General features: G+C 38.2%; 1 protein-coding gene across 4 annotated transcripts in view; it reads left to right on the plus strand.

Moving 5' to 3' along the window:
• Nucleotides 1–18467, plus strand: part of KAT2B (lysine acetyltransferase 2B) — a 64362-nt gene extending 45895 nt beyond the window's left edge. The window contains exons 12-18 of one of the 4 annotated variants that reach the window (XM_034760763.1): nt 2007–2117; nt 3815–3958; nt 7188–7302; nt 8024–8060; nt 8336–8394; nt 8492–8576; nt 16072–16210. In XM_034760763.1, the coding sequence (XP_034616654.1) occupies nt 2007–2117; nt 3815–3958; nt 7188–7302; nt 8024–8060; nt 8336–8394; nt 8492–8556 (531 nt within the window). In that variant the 3' untranslated portion in view covers nt 8557–8576; nt 16072–16210. Of the gene's footprint in view, nt 1–2006; nt 2118–3814; nt 3959–7187; nt 7303–8023; nt 8061–8330; nt 8395–8491; nt 8577–16071 lie in introns of all 4 variants that reach the window. The other 3 variants (XM_034760761.1, XM_034760762.1, XM_034760764.1) reach the window with 3 other exon arrangements.
• Nucleotides 18468–20227: the final 1760 nt, after the last annotated feature.

Here is a 20227-nt window from a genome sequence, read left to right on the forward strand (position 1 = left end):
AATGGGTCACTAAACTTGTGACCAGAGAATGATGGGCACTGAAAATGTCATAGTGTATGTCTATAGTGCATTTAAAAACCCGTGGCTGGCCCATGCCAGCTGGCTTGGGCGAAGGGGCTGTTTAATTGTGGTGTAGATGTTCGGGCTCAGGCTTCAGCCTGGGCTCTAGGACCCAGCAAGGTGAGAGGGTCCCAGAGCTTGGGCTGCAGACAGAGTCTGAATGTCTACACTGTGGTTAAACAACCCCTTAGCCTGAGCCTTGCAAACCAGAGTCAGCTGGTATGGGCCAGCTGCAGGGGGCTAATTTCAGTGTAGACAGACCCATAGTCTTTAACTTACTGTTTGGATTGTTCTGCTACAGAGAAATAAGCTTGACTAGCACTTATATCTCTAGTTTTTAGGTAAAAATGATTTTTCATTACATTTTTATCAGGGTTTCTCCTATTTAAATTAAACCCTTGTGAATTTAGAATTTGAACACTGAAAATCCCTTTATGGTGAGCACATCGTAGAATTCTAAAGGACTTTTGGGACCCCTCAACAGTCCGTCAGTTGTCAAATCACGTATTTGATACCTGTCATACTCTTGGAAGGGTGAAACAAGTATCTTAGTAGCTTACTTAAATTTCAGAAATACGCAATTTAGGCCATAATCTGGGGTTGTAATTTGAAATGTGAAATCTGTAAAAGGGCCCCAAACTTTTAAAGGGTAGCCACTGAGAATAAGTTGATGCACAGGTATTATACACCAGAGTGACAGGCTTTTCAGGCATGTGCCATTATTAAGTATTCTGTATTCAATTTCCAGTATTTATTTATTCCTGATATAATTTTGTTGCCGTTTTCCAGAGGCTATTAAAGATAATGAATGTTGTACTTTCCATTTTGTAATTTATCTTGCGTCAAAGCATAAGAAGTCTCCCAACCCTCCAATGAAATAAGGAAACCCCAGATATGTTTCCCAGACATTTTTAAAAGACTCCAGTTTTGTATCCATTGCCTCAATAATTGCAACATAAGCAGGAATGATTAATTCAGTTACATTGTGCGCAGTTAACATAAAATACTCTGTCTCATTAGTGGGTTTAGTGTGTATCAGTTCTTTTTCATCACGAGAAAAAGAATAGGACAGTTTAGAAATGTAAATAGCGTATTTATTTTCTGTAGGATTATTCACTTTTAGCTACATTATTGCATAATTCTATTTCTGAATGAGATTGGGAATTGTTATATTTGGAGTCAGAGGACATCTTTATTCATTGTTTATTAATTTATATTGTGGTAGTGCCTAGAGACCCCAATCAGAGATCAGGCCTCCACTGGGCTCGGTGCTTTGCACATATAATAAAAAGATGGCACCTGCCCCAAAGAGCCTACAATCTTAGCATGTGATGAAAAACAACAGGTGAGTAAAACGAACAAGCAGAAGGGTAAGAGGACAAGGTAGCAATGAAACAATCATGATTACCATAATAAACAGCATTCTTAGTACATCAACTGCCTAGCCATTACAAAGTGTTTTGTAAGTGACATGACCAAAGTAAGTCTTAAGGAAGAATCTGTTTCTCAGATACATCATTATAGCATCCGAACACCTTTAGCTTTGTTAGTCCCCAAGGTTGTGACTCTATATGTTGTATTTAAGTTAAATATCAAGTATATATAGATGTATTCACCTTGAATTACAACTACCTGAAAAAATTACCTCTAGATCAACAACACTCTACTCCCCAAGAGAGTTGAAGTTGTTTCTTTTAGATCAAAAGTGAATCAATAACTAGAAGCTGTGACATTCTGTGTCCTCCATTGGGTCACAAATGTGACCTTCCATGTATTTTAAATAGTTCAGTCTTTAATCCTCTCTAAATTACGAACCTGAGGTCCTTGAGTACAGCTCTGGAGAAATACTCCCTTCAAAGAACAGCCTTCCCTCCATAGCTTCTAATACACGTAACACCAAAAAGGTTTTCCTCATGAGATGAATTTCCTTAACTATTTCCACATAGGGTTATGGAACTCACCTAATGAATCATCTGAAAGAGTATCACATCAAACATAACATTCTCAACTTCCTCACGTATGCAGACGAATATGCAATTGGCTACTTCAAGAAACAAGTAAGTCAGCCCAAGAAAAGTCTTCGGACAGTTTAAGACATTGAAATGTAGAAACACTACGGCCGTGTCTACAGTTACAAGCTTACAACTGCACAGCTGTTAGAGGATTTGTGTAGCTGCGTTATGCTGATGGCAGAGAGCTCTCCCATTGACATCATAAAACCAGCTCAACAAGTGGTGGTAGCTGTGTTGGCGGGAGAACTTCTCCTGCTGACATAACCCTGTGGACACGAGCACTTATGGTGGCAAAACTTGTGGCACTTGGGGGTGTTTTTTTTGCACCCCCCGAGTAACAAAAATTTTGCCAACATAATTGCTAGTATAGGTATGGCCTAAGTAAAATGTATTAGCAGCTGTGTAAAATGTGTAGTGTCTTTTTATTTTAATGTACAAAATATGTTCTGTGTTAGCCAAAGTTAAGGTACTATCTTTATAGAACAGTTTATTTTGAAGGAAAAATGTGAATATATTTGCAGATTACATAATACTCTCAATTAAGTGTTTTAAAAAGTCACAGCTGAACTTGGTTAAGATAAATTCAGACTTTCTGATTTCCTAATTGTATGTTAAAAAGCTGTTACTAGTTGCATGCTCTTAATAAATCACTATTTTTGGAAGGAGTTTGAGGTAGGACAGATGTATGTGGGAATACAGTATTCTTACCACACTGAACAGAAATAGATTTAGCGCCTTATCTTGTATCTCTTTTGTGCTCACAAATCACATAATCACAGTGACTTATGCCAGCAGAAAATTTTAGTCTAGTGTATGGTGACTTTGTGTTTTAATCTTACTTTGATCCTTCTTTAAAATACATACTAAATAAGGAGTCAGTTCAGCACTGAAGCACCAGTCCTGTTTTGGGTCTGCTACCATGGACCCATACACAGTTCTGTTAACTTCGGTGTGAATCCATGTGAGTGTGAATCCATGTTATCACAGTCCCAAATGCAGAATTGCCCCCCTATATTGGCAAATTTAAACAAAAACAAGTCAGATTCCGCTAGTCTAAGAAAATCCATAAGGAAGTGGTCAAAGGGAAGAAAAACTTCCCCCCTCATTGTTTCGTCAGAGAATTGTGGGGGTTGCCCTCCTATAGTATGTGTGGGTGTGGTGGGGTGTTCTGTCCCCAGTCCCTGCAGATTTTGAGATCTTTATGCTGTAATCTCTGGAACTTTCTTTGGTTTTATATTTTGTTTTTTATTTTTTGCACTTGATTTTTATGGGGGGGGGAGGTTGGCTGATTTGGTTTTGTTCTTTTGGGGCACAATGCAGCAGCTTTACTTCGGGAAAACTTTCATTGACTTCAGCAGAAGCCTTGCCTGACTAGTGACTGCAGGATTGAGACCCTTTAATGTAATGTTGAAATAGAGCTGAAAGTTGCCTTCATACTCATCTATAAACATCTTACTTTGAATAAAAAACTGTCTCCCCGCCTCCCCCACAACATAACTGGTTACATTTTGGAGTTTAGTTTCTACTCCTGATATGGGCCGTGATCCTGCATGCGAGTAACTGACTACTTATGTGTAAAGCTACTTATCTTCTAACTAGGGCCGTGGTCTGTAGCTCTTTCTTTATATTTTTGGTGTTTTGACAGTGTAATGAATCTGATTGTAATTCATAATTGGTTTTTCAAGTAATGTGAATGTAAAAAGAAAATTGCATTGTATCAATTTGTGTTTATCATTTCTTAGGGTTTCTCCAAAGATATTAAAGTACCAAAAGCAAAATATGTTGGCTATATCAAGGATTATGAAGGAGCCACTCTAATGGGATGTGAATTAAATCCAAGGATTCCCTACACTGAATTTTCTGTCATCATTAAAAAACAAAAAGAGGTAAATAATGAAATAAGATATTGTTTAATATTAACACTGTTTTAAAAAACCTACACATTTAAAATGGCTTATATAAATATTTCTAGAACACTTTAGTCATCACTCAGACATCTATCCCCTTTAATGCCCATATCTGGTATTCAAAATCTCACACAAGCCATTTTTAAAATTAATTAAAACCTATATTTTATTCTGGCCTTAAAATTATCATAAATTTACCATCTCTCAGGCATAAATTCTCCTTTCCTACAGTTAACATTGAAAAAATTATTGATGTATTACTGATGTCACAAAATGAAATTACTCATTCTGGGTGAGCAGGTGTGTGAAATGTTGTGAGGTTGCTTTAATTATTTTTCAAATGGTTTTTTTAAAGTATTTGATTTACATAATCATTATTGCAGCATTCATTAATGGTAACTTTGAGTGGAAAGTTCTTATTTATATCCTTTAACTAGTTCACATTTTTTTCACACAAAGATCCTGGTCCAGCAAAACATTTTAGCATTAAAGTGACAGTTAAGCACATGCTTAAATACTTTTCTGAAATGTGGTCCAGCTGGGTAGCCGATGAAACAGAAATGTTCACAAATATGTTTCTTTAAAAAGCACAAGGCTACTGGGTCCTTCTGTGATGGAGTCAGATCTTGTGATTTCAGTTTTATTTCGTAAAATAGCATTTGTGTCAAGCAGCCATTTCCTTTTAACAGGAGAACATCCTGACTGAACAACAGCCTGCTCTGTTTGACAGAAGCTGTTTCCTATATTAGTCTTCCAAGTTCCAGTTGCTATTAATTGCATTACCTCAAAGGCAGAATTATTTTAAAAGATGAATGGAAAATGCAGTCTGTTCTTAGAGAACAGAGAGTCAAAACAACTGATTCTGGCCTTCATTTTTTTAAAAATCTCTCCTGATGCCTGTGTGTGTTAAATCTCACACACATTCTGTCTCTCTTCCTTTTACTTTCTACAGTTGATGCCAAGTAAAACAACTTTTTGTAAAAAATTCAGTCTTTCTGAGCACATTAGGTTCCTGGACATCATTTAGAAACCAAAGTTGACTAAAGTTGCATGTGTACTTAATAGCTAATTTGGGGATCCTTCAAGTACTAAAGCTTGTAATATATCTGTAATAGATCAAAATGAATGGAAATTTAATATCTAAATCATGAAAACATCGTAGTTTTTTCCTTACCATTGTTTCTTCCTTTATGTGTGTATTTAAGTATAAGGAAAGATAACGTGAATAACTATAGTCATCCCATCTGATTGTGGTAGTATATTTCGTGACATTGAACTACCTGTATCTATTTAGATTTCTCTCACGTTTTGCCCTTCTGAGCAAAAAGTTCTTCTCCGCAGTAGCTAACTTTCAGCATCTCAGGGCAGCTTGAATTTGCCACATATGCTGTGTCTTGCAAAACATATTTTTGAGCTAATCGGGCAGCCAGATGAAATTTCAGATTTCTTCTCAATGTAGGTGTATGTAGGCTATATGCTTTTTTTCTCCCTTCAGAAAATTGAGCCCAAGGATAAAATTTTCAAAAGCTCCTAAATACCATTTTCAAAAGTGACCTGATCTGCACACAGATTTTGTACTGATTTCTGTTAGAGGTGTGATCTTTTCCCCCCCAGAGTAGTTATGCTTGAACATCTCTGGTGCGGGTGCAGTTATAATGGTATAAAGATGCCATATGCGAGAATAGCTTATTCCCCTTCCTACATGGGGATAAACTATTCCGGTATAAGCACCTTCATACCGGTATAATTGTAGCCATACAACAGGAGTTGTACTACTTTAGCTATACCAGTATTGTTAAAGTATACAACTTTTGTGTGTAGATAAGCCATTAATCACCCTTAAGCTTATTTTCAAAGCTGACTTAGACACTGAAGTCATTTAGGTGCTTCTGAAAATTTTACCCCAGGTCTGGTTGCTTAGTTATTTTATGTGTTTTTCACTAATCACCTTTGTTTAAAATGTTTCAAAGGAAGTTGAAGTGTCTCAGTTTGAAATAGTTTGAAATGCTCCATATCCTGATTTTTCTAGTTCTATCAGCTTGTACAGAAATTAAACTCCCATTTAAAGAATTGGGTTGCACTCCTGTGGCTGCAAAGAAGAAGGTTCTGAATGTGAACCAACACACTGCTGTCTGGCATAGTCTGTAAATAAAGAAAAAACAATAGTTCTGGGAGGTATGAAAAATCCCATCACCTTGATGACTTGTTGTCTTTGAAGTCTAATTAACATGCCTAAATGTCAACATTAACTATTCCACCATTCATTTCTTCTGTAACATCCAGTAATTCTGGGATTGTGGGTGGAGTGTGAGGATATCACCACTTCCTTCTAACTTGGCTTTTGAAACATGCTGGTGGATTAAGCCTCTGGTGTAGCCCGTACTGTAGTTCTTTGGCATTTTATCAGGTGTGTCAAAAATCTGAATTTTTTTGAGAGAAAAATAGTAAAGGATGAGTCTTTAGAAATCCCAGGGGGAGGGAGGGTGGTGCTGGTGGTTTTGTTTTTGAAGAAAATTCTCTTCCCCCATATTAAAGGAAAACTATTGTAATGTAAAAGATATTGTGATTTCCAACTAATTAAAAAAATAAGTAAATAACCAATATTAAGTGTCCTAAATGTATAAAAGAACAATTAAACAGGAAGCAGTCATCTTGACCATGACATGTTTGAGAGAAAAAGCATAGCTAAGCATTTTAATGTACATCAAGAGCAGAAAACCAAATTACTTTGAACTGAGGTAACCAAACGGAAAAAAATAAAATAGAATTTATCTTCCAATTGGGGCAGTTTCCTGACTTTTTATGCATTCAGATTTTGAACTGAATTTGTATCTCAATCCATATAATCAATCTGGACTTCCTGGGGGGTGGGGCGGGGGAACATGGCTAAAATGGCAGCTATCATTAACGTAGAAGCACCTTCCACAGTTTGAGATTTTGAAATGGAACAGGTTTTTCTAAAATCTGGAGTATAAACAGTATTCTCATTTAGTAAAATATTTGTTGACTGGGTCAATCCTGCGTTCTTTATGCATCCAAAGTGCTCACTGATTTTAATGGGACTCTGTGAGATCAGGGTCCTGTTATGTTTCTCACTGCCACAGTTTTCTTTAATGTCCTACCACTTTGCCTTTGAGCCAGTCAACTACTTTCCTTCACTTTCAAAACTAAAACGGTCTCCCCCGCCTTCTCCTCAATATTATTACAGATCATTAAAAAGCTGATCGAAAGGAAACAAGCGCAGATTCGAAAAGTCTATCCTGGCCTTTCCTGCTTCAAAGATGGAGTACGACAGATTCCTATAGAAAGCATTCCTGGAATTAGTATGTACCAACCTCCCTTTATAAATGCGGAGCTACATCAAAACAGCCAAGGCCCAAGATTAGAGAAATTTGAATTTGCCAAGTTTTGTCTTTTTAATAGGATTCAATTATCTAGGTTTGTTAATCTGATATAAGACAGGCTGGATCTGTTTCTAGTACCATTATTCACTTCTGGTTTAGAGACTTCCCTAAGGTATTCTGGTGTAGTGCTTCTCTACATACATTTATTTAATTCTGCCCCCTTTGTTTTGCTTCACAGTGCAATCGGCATTTTCCCTCTGAGTTCATCTTACGTTTACAATCCTAGACCGCAATACAGTTCTGTATTAAATAGATACTTATTTGAATCAGGGCACAACAATGCTACAACCAATTATTTTTTCAGTTGTCTGTGTAATATATTTTATGTCCATAGGAAATAATTGTGTTGAATCATTTTTACATCTATTTTCTTTACATAGAAGAGGCTGGATGTAATGATAAAAGATGGTAAAGAATTTTTAAAAAACAGTGCATTCCTTGTAGAGCATGTTACAGCATACTTGAGTGTGGTATGTAGGAAATTAGATTGGGTGGGAGCTAGAGTGCTGTAGTTTTATTAGGATTAGTCTTTAGAAAGCTTTTTATTGAGGGAGTACTGTAATTTTATTAACATTTTAGATTCATATTAATTTCAACCTGAAGTAGTTCTCATGTAATGTTTAATTTTGTTGGTGTGCAGGAGAGACTGGCTGGAAACCAAGTGGAAAAGAGAGAGGGTAAGTACTGCTTGGACAAAGGATGATGATGCAGCAGTTTGGGAATCCTTTGAGAACAAACGTCTCTAAACTGAGTAGCTTTGAAATATTTCTTTCCATCTATCACAAAACGGAGATAAGGAATCTGCTGTAGAATAGCTCTTGGGTCTTATTTTTCCATTAATGATAAAATGTTTTAAATTTGTGAGTTGCTCTTATGTAAGATGTAGCATTGTAGAAAATGAACATAAGAGATAAAGCTTATCTTCTTTGTTAATATTTTCTTTCAAGTAAAGAACCCAAAGATCCAGATCAGCTTTACAGCACATTAAAAACCATCCTGCAGCAGGTGAAGGTGGGTATTAGTTTTAGTTTACCTACTTCAAAGATTTTGAAATGATTTCCAATATGGAGTTTCCATATTAGATACCTTACTTTTTTCTTTACCAAAGAGCCATCAAAGCGCTTGGCCCTTCATGGAACCTGTGAAGAGAACAGAAGCTCCTGGATATTATGAAGTTATAAGGTTTCCCATGGGTAATGCCATTAACATTTTTAAAGTATAAACTTAAAGATCTCTCTAGCTGGAGACATGTGAGACAAGTATAATCATCAAGATTTATTGTTACAAACATTTTCTAATGTATTGCTTGCAGTGCGATAGTTTGCAATTCAGCAGTGGCAAAAATATATTGCTATCAGTTGAAATGTATGAATAGCTTGTAACCTCAGTGAAGCATCTATATTATGTACTCCTGTAAGAAAACACAAAATATTACAGTACCTGAGAGGATCCCACCAACCTCTTAACCGGGTCTGTCCCAGCATCTTTTAGCTGACTGTATGAGTTAAGAGACCTGTGAAGATATGATCTCACATGAAGGGTAATTTGCCATTGCATATTTTGTTGTATATTTTTATCTAACTTGTTAAAAAACCCAGAGACAAAATTTCCAGACTCACCTAAGTGACTCAGAAGGCTAGGTCCTATTGTCTGGCTGTGCTGGAAGAAAGACAGGAGGCAATGGGTGTGGTTCCATTAGGCCAAAACTTCATTCATTAGAAATATCTGGGAGTACCCGGCAGTAAATTGTACAGTGAACCCATTCTTTCCTTAGTCATTTCCACATAATACCCAGGCATCATGCTGCTGGGACTTCTCCACTCTCCCCTCACCTGAGGTGAAAGGGAGTTATGAAAGGAGGGAGGTCAAAATATGCAAGACAAAGGAGCCTCAAACCCCCTTCCTCAGCTCCCTTAAGGGATGCTTTCCTTCAAACCGTTTTCTAGTCCATTTTATCCAGTAACTGTGTCCCTTCCATACTGATTACCTGCACTTGACATCTGCTCAGGGCCGGCGCAACCCATTAGGCAACCTAGGCAGTCGCCTAGGGTGCTGCGATTTCGGGGGCGGCGACCGCGGCGGTATTTCGGTGGCAGGACCTTCCACCGCCTCTGTGGGGGGGGCCCCAGCATTTCGGGGCTGGACTGGCAGCACTCCTGCATCTGCTGCAAGTTTTATGTACCAGGTTGCAACATTATAACCTACCCCCTGTGCCCCACTGGGTCCCAGACCTGCTGTGGGGAAGGCAAAAAAAAAACAACCCACCATAAAAGAGGGCTTCTCTGTGACTGGCTGGGTATAAATACCTCCTCCCCCACTTTTCTGGTCAGCAGGAAGGGCAACAGAGTGACGGTCTCTTGACTTGGCCCCAGCTATGTCCTGCCCTCCTGTCCGTCCCTCCTCCTCTTCACTCATTTAACTTGTAATTTAAATTTAAATCAAGTGCTTGTTTCAGTTTAAGCTCAGCACATGTGCTAATTATCATAACCAGTCTTACAACATTTTTATTTTGAGATCTTGAAAATCACTGTGTGTGTTTTCTATGGCCCAGCTATTGTTCGTGCTTCTATTGCAACACAACTGCTAATGAGAAAAAAAATGAATTTTTACTTTGCTATGCTGTACATAGTGATTCCATCCTGTTCTAAACAAATGCTTATTTGCTTTCTAGCACCACAGAACTAAAACTGAATCAAACTCTGCCTTCCTTGCCTTACAAATCATTCCTCCCTCTCTTACTGCTTCCAGTCATGGTATTTTCTCTTGTGATCAGAGAACAAACACAACTTCATTGAGGCCACTGTCGGTATCTCTGTGAATCAGTCTGTAGGGCATAGAAAACCCTCTGTTCGGCTACACTGAAAGGACAAGAAACACTGGATGTGGTTTAATTTAGGCTGCAACTTTATTATTAATTGGCTGGGTGCACCCAGCAGATAAAAGTGTAGTGCAGGTAACTCTGACTATTTCAATATCTACATAGGGGGGGGTGGGGAGGGCTTCCGTCAGCCACTCCCCCCCCCCCGCTTTCATCTTTCAGCTGGCTGCTGGTCCTTACCATCCTCCCACCTCGAATGAGGGTTAAAGTGGGCTCTAAGGGGTGCGGGTGTTGGCTCCCTGCCATGCCAGTCAGAGAGTAAAAGTGGGCTATCAGGGCGGGGAGTGGTTGGCTCCCTGTCATGCCAGTCATAGGCGCCTCCCCTTCTGCTCCACCCCCGTTTCCACTCCTTTAACAAACACCTCCTTCAAATCCTTTACCAAACCATAGATCTGATCACTGTATTCCTTCCCTGCAGAGTACGTGCACTGGACGTTCGCCCCAGGCTTACAGAATGAGTTGTGACATCACAGCCTAACTCCTGTTCTATGCTTACTTCAACTAAGGTCCCCCCCCCCCCCCCAAGACCGTGCTGTGGGGAAAGTGAGCCCCCCCCACCACTCTGTCTTGGCCAATCTGGTGGTGAGGGAAAAATTCTTTCCCAGCCCTCCCGCCCCTGTCTCACAAAAGATCCTAACCAACTTGGTACCACTTTTATGGCTGGGAGGGTGGGTGCTGCTCTGCCTGGTCCAGATAAAAGAGAGCTTTTCCTGCTTGGCTTGCATCTATGTACTCTCCCCCCCCCCCCCGTTCTGGTCACCTGCGGGGGATGAGTCAGCGTGCCCAGGCTAACCTGCTCTGAATCTGCAGCAACGCCCTTAAAGAGGTAGAGTGCTTCCCCCAGCAAGCCAGACAATGCCCCTGCCACCACATGCTTAAGGTGTGGTGTGGTCATTCTAAAGAGTAGAGATGCAATACATAACTTTTCTGTGGAGTCCTCGATTAGTTACTAGGAACATACCCACCATTCTGCCTTAATGATTATTGTACGTAACTAATCCTTGCCATATAGGAAGTATATGCGTTTGTATAAAATAATAATCACCTTCCAGTATCCTCTTAAAGCAAAGGTATTTCATTTTCTCTTCTCAGTGAAGAAAATGAATGCCATATTGCCATATGGCTGAATATTATGAACCTGCTTTGTGCACAGAGTTTAGGCCACCATTTACTCAGAACAGTTTTAAGATTATAAAGAACACTTACTGCCTGGATTGGATAAATATTATCCTTCATTTTTTTTAAATGTTCTGTGCTGTGGATAAAATAAACAAACAATCTCTGTCAGCCTTCATTTTAAGGTGAAGATAAGTTTATCATCTCAACTAGAGCATCCAACACCAAACAACTGAAAGCTCAGTTTTTGATTTGTGAGCCTACACATTGTATTGTCCTCCTGACTGCCAATATACTGACACTTTAAAAAAATCTTCATGTGATTGAACATATCAACAATGATAAAAGATAAACAGCCCTCAGCTTTGTGTTTTTCTTGTGTGGGATGAATGTGTTTTGCCAGATTTCTACATCCTTGCGTTATCAAACATAATAATGTTTTATTTTTAAAAAGTTCCCGTGCAGCCTAAATTGCAACACATTTTATGGGTGTATAGCCATAGGTTTTCTGACTACATCCAAAGGCAGGTTTTCTCTGAAAGGAGTCCCAAAGATGGATAACTAGCCCGGGTTTATCTGGTTTCCACTGATATTCCGAATGCTTTTGCAGCTACTTATTTTTCTAAACTTTATCATTTCTAAATGGTGCCTTCTTATTTCATTTAATTTTTTTTCTTTTCACCTGTGGTAGTCCAGGATGCATGACTAAATGGAAAACACTTCTAGTTTTGCTGGCCATAGCTAGGCTTTGATGATAACGTTCCTGTCAGATGAATGAGGAGAATCTACACAACTGTTGGAGCTAGATTATACTGCTTGATTCCATAAAACAAAAGAGTGTTATGGTTAAACTAGTACAACCGGTTAATCTTTTTATATATGCATCCTTTGTAGAATTAATACCATTTATGTTTTTTCCCCAAATCAGTCTGAATCCTAAAGGTACAAATCATCCCCAGGTGAGCTGAGCAAGAAATTAGCTTGAGGCCTACATTTCACAGTGCTATGCCCAGGCCTGCACACACAAGTTGCGCTGATTTAACTAAATCAGTTTAGACAGATGTAGCTACATCAGTGCAAGGCCGTGTGTTAGACCCTCTTAAATTGGTTTAAGAGCGTCATATGTAGTCTTAGGCCAGGTCCACACTAAAAAGTTAAGTTGACCCAACTACGTCACTCGGGTGTGAAAAATCCACACCCCTGAGCAATGTAGTTAAGCCCACCTAACTCCCAGTGTAGACTGTGCTAGATCAGCTGAAGAATTCTTTCGTTCACCCAGCTGCCACTCTCGGGAAGGTGAATTAACAACAGTGACAGGAGAACCCCACCGTTTGCTGATGTGAGTGGCTACACAGCAGTGCTGCAGCTGTTCCTCTGTAATGGTTTAAGTGTAGACATAACCTAAGCTAATGTCAGCAAGCAATCAACTTTAGCTAAATCGATACAAAATACTCTTAATCTGATTTAAGAGTGCCCTCAGAAGGGAATTACATTAATCTAACTAAATCTGTTTCTAAACACATTTACTGATAAATCAGTTCAACTTTTGTCTGACAAGGTCTGAGTCTCCAGAGTGGGAAAAGCTTGACTTGTATGCAGCTGGCGTATACTACACGATTCCTAGTTTTTGTGAACTCAAGGTTCAGTGCTGCCAGTATTCCATGTAAGAAACATAGTGTTCCCTTCATGTCTCCAAATACATGTACTCAAGGCCCAGAAAAGAGCCCTAACGCTGCTCCAAACTCCTGTGGTGGTAACACGTTGCTTTCATGCTTCAGTTCCCTTCCCACCCTCACTTACCCGTTTACATGCTGAAATGTCCTCAGTTCGGTGTAACGAACATAGTGGCATACTTTTGTGTTACATTTTTGCATATTCCTACTTATTGTGCACAGTATCTGCTTGTAAATTTGGGGTCACTGGTAGAATTGACTTTATTAAATGTTTTGTATCGGTGGTAGCCGTGTTAGTCTGGATCTGTAAAAAGCAACAGAGGGTCCTGTGGCACCTTTAAGACTAACAGATGTATTGGAGCATAAGCTTTCATGGGTGAATACCCACTTCGTCAGTGTTTTATTACTTTTGACAGTGGCTTTGGCTTCTAGAGTCAATGACTTATACATTCTAGTGGCTGTTTTTCTCTTTTTTCTTACAGTACATTTGCCACTAAGAAAGTGGTTTTTCCTTATGTGAATTTCTTTCCAGTAGTAGAAAGCTGAGGTCTGACATCATCCTACTGGTATTTTCCCCACTGCCAATAACATTCATGGTCTTCCTTCACAAACTAGATTTAAGGGCCTTTGGGGATCTAGCTGGATCTTAGAAATGCTATGCAGCTCTGTTTTGACATAGGCAGAACTGTGGCCCAAATAGCAATTTGACAGAAATCTGAAAGGTACACCTAATTTGTGTAGGGGTGTGTGTGTGTGTGTGTGTGTGTGTATTGTTCACGTGTGTCTGCATTAATTTTTTCTACAGTCTAAATACATGTTTGTGCTGTTGATTTAATAATGCATTTCATAAAAATTAAAATAGAGATTCAGCAGAGATTCTTTCGCAGCCAGGAAGTCTGTGTCAGCAATTTTTATTCCTCTCTCTCTTTTCTCCTTGATTTGTATGTTTTATTTAGGTAGATATTTCATTCTGTTCAACTAAATAAAACATACAAGTCAAGGACTTTACAAATCAAGTTTAGCAACATTTTGAAATTTTTCCCTAAACTGATGTGTGCTTTAGTTATTTGTGGATTGCTCCAGAAAAAGAGACACGAAATCATATCTCAATGGTTGCTTTGTGTTTGTTACATGCAGACTGTACAAATATTGTTATACCTAATTGGGAGGAAAAAAACCTGCGAGGAATTGGGATGAAAATGTTGACTGTATACTCAGATAAAGAACCAGTGTTTTAATGACTTTACTCGTTTTTAATATATGGAAAATGTCCATTAATTAATGATTTTTGATCAGATTTACTCATTTAATGAAGAAAACAATGGTAAAAATGGAGATGAAAGTGTTGCTGGATTACTGTCAGAGAGACAATTAAATAGTTTGCTTACCGGTATGGTTGATTTACATTCTGCTAAAGTCAGTAGGAGCTTGCCTTTGTGAGAACTGAGTCAGGATCTCAAGAATTAGCCCCCAAAATGAGCACAGGACAGAAAGCCCACAGTTGTTAGGTGCTAGATAAATGCAGAGTGTTCCTGTTTGTTGGAGGTACAACGTGACAGGAAATGGATAAGCCTTTGCCTTTAGAATAGCTGTTACTGAGTTTTTTGCCTCATTGCTATTCATAGGTGGAAGCATGAGTGTCTGTTAGCTGTTTCTTTTGTAGAATGCTGTGCAACAAAACTAGCAAATGGCAGAATGGCTATTTGTGGGTACTCAGCATACCTATTCTTCTTTTCTGAAAGAATTTCACGTTAGTTGTAATTTATGTAGGGCTTGTCTCTTGTTTGGAGAGTCATCTTTTTTGCAGATCAATGGCAGAAGGATGGGTGAAAAAAGCTCAGAGTATCTTTATTTCTGCAGGGTCTGATACTATCACTCTACTGTAACGGAGACACGAATGTCATTTTTGGAGCTGTGCATTCTTCTTTAGGGATCTCATGGCTTTACAGTGAATGTGCCAGGATCTCCACTGCGAGCAGTGGATTGTGTGGTCCTTGGCAATGAGTAAGATTTTTTTCTGGTGCACTGATTAGATATTTTATTAAAATATAATTTTTTTTCTTTCATGTTTCTCGAGCCTGGGCTCCAGCACTGCTATGATATAGCTGTGAACTGGAAAAGCATTCTGGCCATCTTGCACACAGAAAACATGTCACTACCTCAGAATTTTTATATCCAGTACTAGCACCTCCAAAATAGAAACAAGGTTTTAACAAGACCTAGTGTAGAACTATGGATTGCAAGGTCTAGATGTGTGTTGAGTTCATTGATGTGTTTTGTGAGCAAAAATAGTGGAGGACTTTCGTCACTTTGTTTCAAAGCTGCCGAACAGTAGATGGTAAAATACACTTGCTTAGATTGCTGAAAAACAGAAATCTTGTTTCATAAAAACCCTGTATATTTTACTTGTTTTTCCTCTTCATTAAAATATAAAATAGCGTTCGTGATTTACTCTGTGCATAGTATATTACTTCTATGCACTTTTACTTACCACGTGTAATAGAGAGATGTGCATTCTTTGCTGTATTCAAACTGAATGGCATATGTTGATTAACCTGATGCTGTTTTTGTTAATGCAGATAGCTAGAAATTACATGGCAGTTTGAACTTTTTATTCACATACGCTAGGGCCTCATCCTTCAAGGTGGTGAGCTCAACTTCTGAGGTTGAGGAGACTCAACGCCTTATAGGATCAGGGCCTTACAGAGACAAACGAGTATCAGGAGAACAGCAAGTATGCCTTAATCTTTAAATTGAGACATTTTAGGTGCTGCAGAATTGCATTCATTGTTAGTGGCAAAGATGCTTATGTGACATAGGGCTTGATCCTGCACTACTATTCAGTTTTGCTATTGACTTCAATGAGAGCAGGATCAGGCCCTAAGGGAATAAAAGTAATTAAGAATAAGTAATTTTCCATTTAAAAAAGATGAGCTGATGGCAAAGATTGTGTATCCCAAGCACTGTATATGTCTTTAGTATTATAGGAATCAGATTGCTAATCTTTTTTTTCCTGTACAGATCTGAAAACCATGAGTGAACGACTCAAGAATAGGTACTACGTGTCTAAGAAATTATTCATGGCAGACTTGCAGCGGGTCTTTACAAATTGCAGAGAGTACAACCCCCCTGAGAGTGAATACTACAAATGTGCCAATATATTGGAGAAATTCTTCTACACGAAAATTAAAGAAGCTGGATTAATTGACAAGTGACAGTTGTTTCTTTCAACCAATCAGTGTGCCTAATTTATAGGCACAGTATGCTATTCACCTTCATGTAGATTTGGGACTTAATACATATATGTTCAAAAAAACCTCTGTGTATTTTAACTAGCACTTTTAAAAACCCTTTTAGTTTTGCAAACATGTATTATACTGAAGTTACAGAAAATGTTTATTTTATTAAAATGAAGCTTTATAATGTATTTAACATTACTTTAAAACTTCTTTTGCATACATATTTGCAGTATGGTCAAGAATAGGCTTTTTATTGGATATCCCCAAAACTTTCATATGGGAATTTGCACGTTTGGGGATTTGGAATCAGAAATTCCCATACAACGAATGTTTTAGCTTATCTAATGCAGTATATATTTGAAGAAGTTTTATTTTTTTCCAGTAAAAACAAAACATTAAGGGAAAATTACAATTTAAGAGGCACTGAAATATGTTTTGTCTCTACGTTTCATTGTAGAGTCCTTTATATATATTATTTTTTAAAAGAAACAGCTAGTTGAGACACTATGAGAGAAAAGCAACTTATTCTGGAAAGGAACTGCTTTGAATCTTTAGGAAAAAATCCTATATAGATGCAAACTTTTCTATGGATTTGGTTTTTGATAAATATCTACCTGCAAATAATTTGTGATTTCATAACCACTATTTAAAAAAAATCATATTGACTTTGCTTATGCAGGACATAAGTTCCCCAAATAACTCAAAAATTGTAGTAGGCATATACTATAGTCACATACTTTACTTTAGTAGGGATATGTTTTTGATGTACTTCAGTGAACCATTCCATTTCCTGGTCGTTTAATTGATACATTCTTTAGAGTTTCAGACACAGATCATGAAGACTGTTGCTTAAGTACATACAAAAATGTTACATATCACAGCCTCTAGTTTATGTATTTGCCTATGTGGTAAACTGGATTTTCTACCAAGTTCTACTGTAAACATTTTATTAATTATAATGATATTTAGACCCAGGAATATATTTAAAAAGTTACACAGCTCATGTTAATACATCATTAGGTATCAAATCAAGCACTTCTGTGTACTACTGCTTACACTACATATAGGAGGTACTCTTACCTTTCTAATAGAGAGAGAGATTAATACAGGCCAAAAAAGAAATTGTCACTTGACATTAATTTTATAATTGAAATTTATAAACTGGTTTTGTGAAGCCTCAACTTTAACTTGGTGTTTTTATATGTACAGATGTTACATGGTAAAGTGCAGTAGTTATCAGGTTGAAAATAACTGAGTTGTGACGAAACATATTCTTGCAAAATACCTGTGCAGTGTTAAATCACAATTCTATTCAACAAGTAGATGCCAGAAATTAGTTGGAAGTAGCTATTGTGGTACTAAAGGTATTCAAAATGTTAACATTAGAATTGCCTCAATGCTTAATATCTGAAACCAGTCTGAATTACATTTAGATTTGTAACTATAAAGGTACAATACTAGAATTGTATTAAAGCATCCAGTACTGACTAGAAACTATATTGTAAACTGGGCCTACAGATGCACCTGTTGAGCTTGGTATCCTGTGAAAGTTTGTTATTTTCTGAGTAGATTTTCTTACTGTCTTTAAATCAGATTGTCTCTTCTATATTGAAAGCATTTGTTTTCTAATTTAAAAATTAATATTTTCATAGATATTGTGCAATAAAGCTACAGTAGGATGTGTGGTTTTGCAAATGCTTTAACAGCCGATAAATTTTACATTTGTAAAATTAATATATTGTACTGGTACAGAATAGTTTTAAATTATATATATATAGATATATAGATATATACATACATATATATATAAAACCTAATTATTTTGGTCTCTTATTTCAATAGATGACTGCTCTGAAGACAATATTTTATTAGTTCTCACATTTAAAAAAATACACTGAAGCGGTTTATATTTTCTTGTATTGAACAGAGATTTGCAAGGCCCAGCTATGCAATTCGTTTATCTACCAAGTTGCACTGTGGGTAGCTGCTCTAAAGTTAACACTGCAGCCAATGAGTTCATTTGAGTGTAAAGTCTGCAGAGTTGGGCCCTTCTTCATGAAGAGCAATGAAAATTCCAATAAGTCTGCAAATACAGTATATGCACTATTCAAGCTGAAACATTCATGCTACAAGTGCCTGTAATGGTTTGAATAAATCTTTATTGGCTTTAGCTGTTTAGTAAAGTTGACAGTCTATATTATTTTTACTTGGGTATCTGCTCTTGTGTGGTTCATGGTATTTTTTGTCCTCGCAAGAGCCATTTGCTGTCTTCATTAGCTCCTGGCTTTTGATGTGTGTCCAGTTAATTCCCTTGTCTAGATACTAGAGTACTTAGTTTTTGGATTTTAATTCTCTTCCACTTGGACACCACCTGTGAAGCAGCAGATGGTGGTAGGTACAATCCTTCTGCTGTGCTCTGTGCAAGCTGCAGATTATGGATAACTTTCTTAGGCAGTCCTAGATAAAGTGCAGCACTGCACTAGCCCAAACTCAAACACAGGCATAACTTCCAAAAGAGTGTGAAAGCGAAACGATCACACTGTTGAGAGTTGGAAATAATTAGCCTTGCCACTGTGTGTAAGATGTAGCTCTGTCAGCCCTTTAGGTTATACTACTGCCATTAAAAACCCACAACTGGCCCATGCCAGCTGACTCAGGCTCATGGAGCTTAGGCTAAGGGTGTGTTTAATGGTGGTGTAGACATTCAGACTGGGTCCCAGAACTTGAGCTCCAGCCCAAACCCAAACATCTACACTGCACTTAACTTAGTAAATTAGCCAGTGAGCAAGCAGGTGCCTTTCAGGACCAGCCTAGCCAATCATCTGGGTAATTTTGGAAATGATGCAACAGAGCAAAGGGTAGGGCCAGGTTGAGACTCTTGCCTGCAGTGATTCCTACCTGCTCCATGCATAGGAATGGAAAACTTATACATAATTTCCTTTCTGCTAGCAGCATCTCCCTCAATTCTGGACATCTGGGTTGCTTTCCCCTCTCTGCAGCTCACAGAGACAAATCAGTGTTTTGGCATGGCATTGTCTGGTCACCCCCTCCATCCCACTCCTGCTTTTAGCCAGATGAGTTGTTATCAAGCTGTAAAATTTGCATAACATCCTTAACAAATATTCCAGAGATGATGATAATGTCTAGAAACATTAAACCAAGAAAGACAGTCACATGATAACAATTCCACTTAATACCTGACTCATGAGCTATCCAGGGAGGATAGAATTGTGGGAGAGACTGCTAGCAGAAAAGAAAAGAAATTTTCCATTCTGCAGCCCAGCATCTCCCGCAATTGTGGGTATCTGGTACAAGTGAGCGAACAGATTTAGGGAGGGTTATGAAGCAAAAGTTTGTCAGAAAAGAAACACTCCACTTTTTCTGTGAGCTCGCTTATCTCTGGGCCAGCAACTGCAGCACCTTCCTGCAGGTCCTCTGAAGACAGAAGATCGATCTTGTGCTTAAAGAAGGTGTTAGCTGTGGACCAAGTGGCCACTTTGCAAATTTTCAATGGTGACACACTTGGTTGTTCCAACTATGAGGTTGCTCAGAATGTCCTAGAGCATATCTTCATCCCTTCTGGGACAGGAACCTCTAATGATCTGTAGGCTTCCACAATATATAGTCCACCTAGCAACAGAGAACTTGGAAGTTCTGATTCCCTGGCATTTCAGGTGAAAGAATACAACCAGGAGCCTGATCTTGTGGCTTCTGTACACCTGAGAGAGTGTGCCAACACTCTTCTGACCTCTAAGGTATGCCACTCCTTTTCAGTTGGATGTTATGGTTTTGGATAGAACGAAGGAAGTATATGTCTTCGGAAGAAAGGATTCTGGTGTTCTGAGCACCACTTTGTCCTCATGGATCATGCAGTAAGGCTCCTGTCTAGATAAGGCTGCCAGCTCAGACACTTGCTTGGTGGACATAACAGCTACTAA

Source organism: Trachemys scripta, chromosome 2 (genome assembly GCF_013100865.1).
Source record: "Trachemys scripta elegans isolate TJP31775 chromosome 2, CAS_Tse_1.0, whole genome shotgun sequence".
Taxonomy (NCBI): Eukaryota; Metazoa; Chordata; order Testudines; family Emydidae; genus Trachemys; species Trachemys scripta.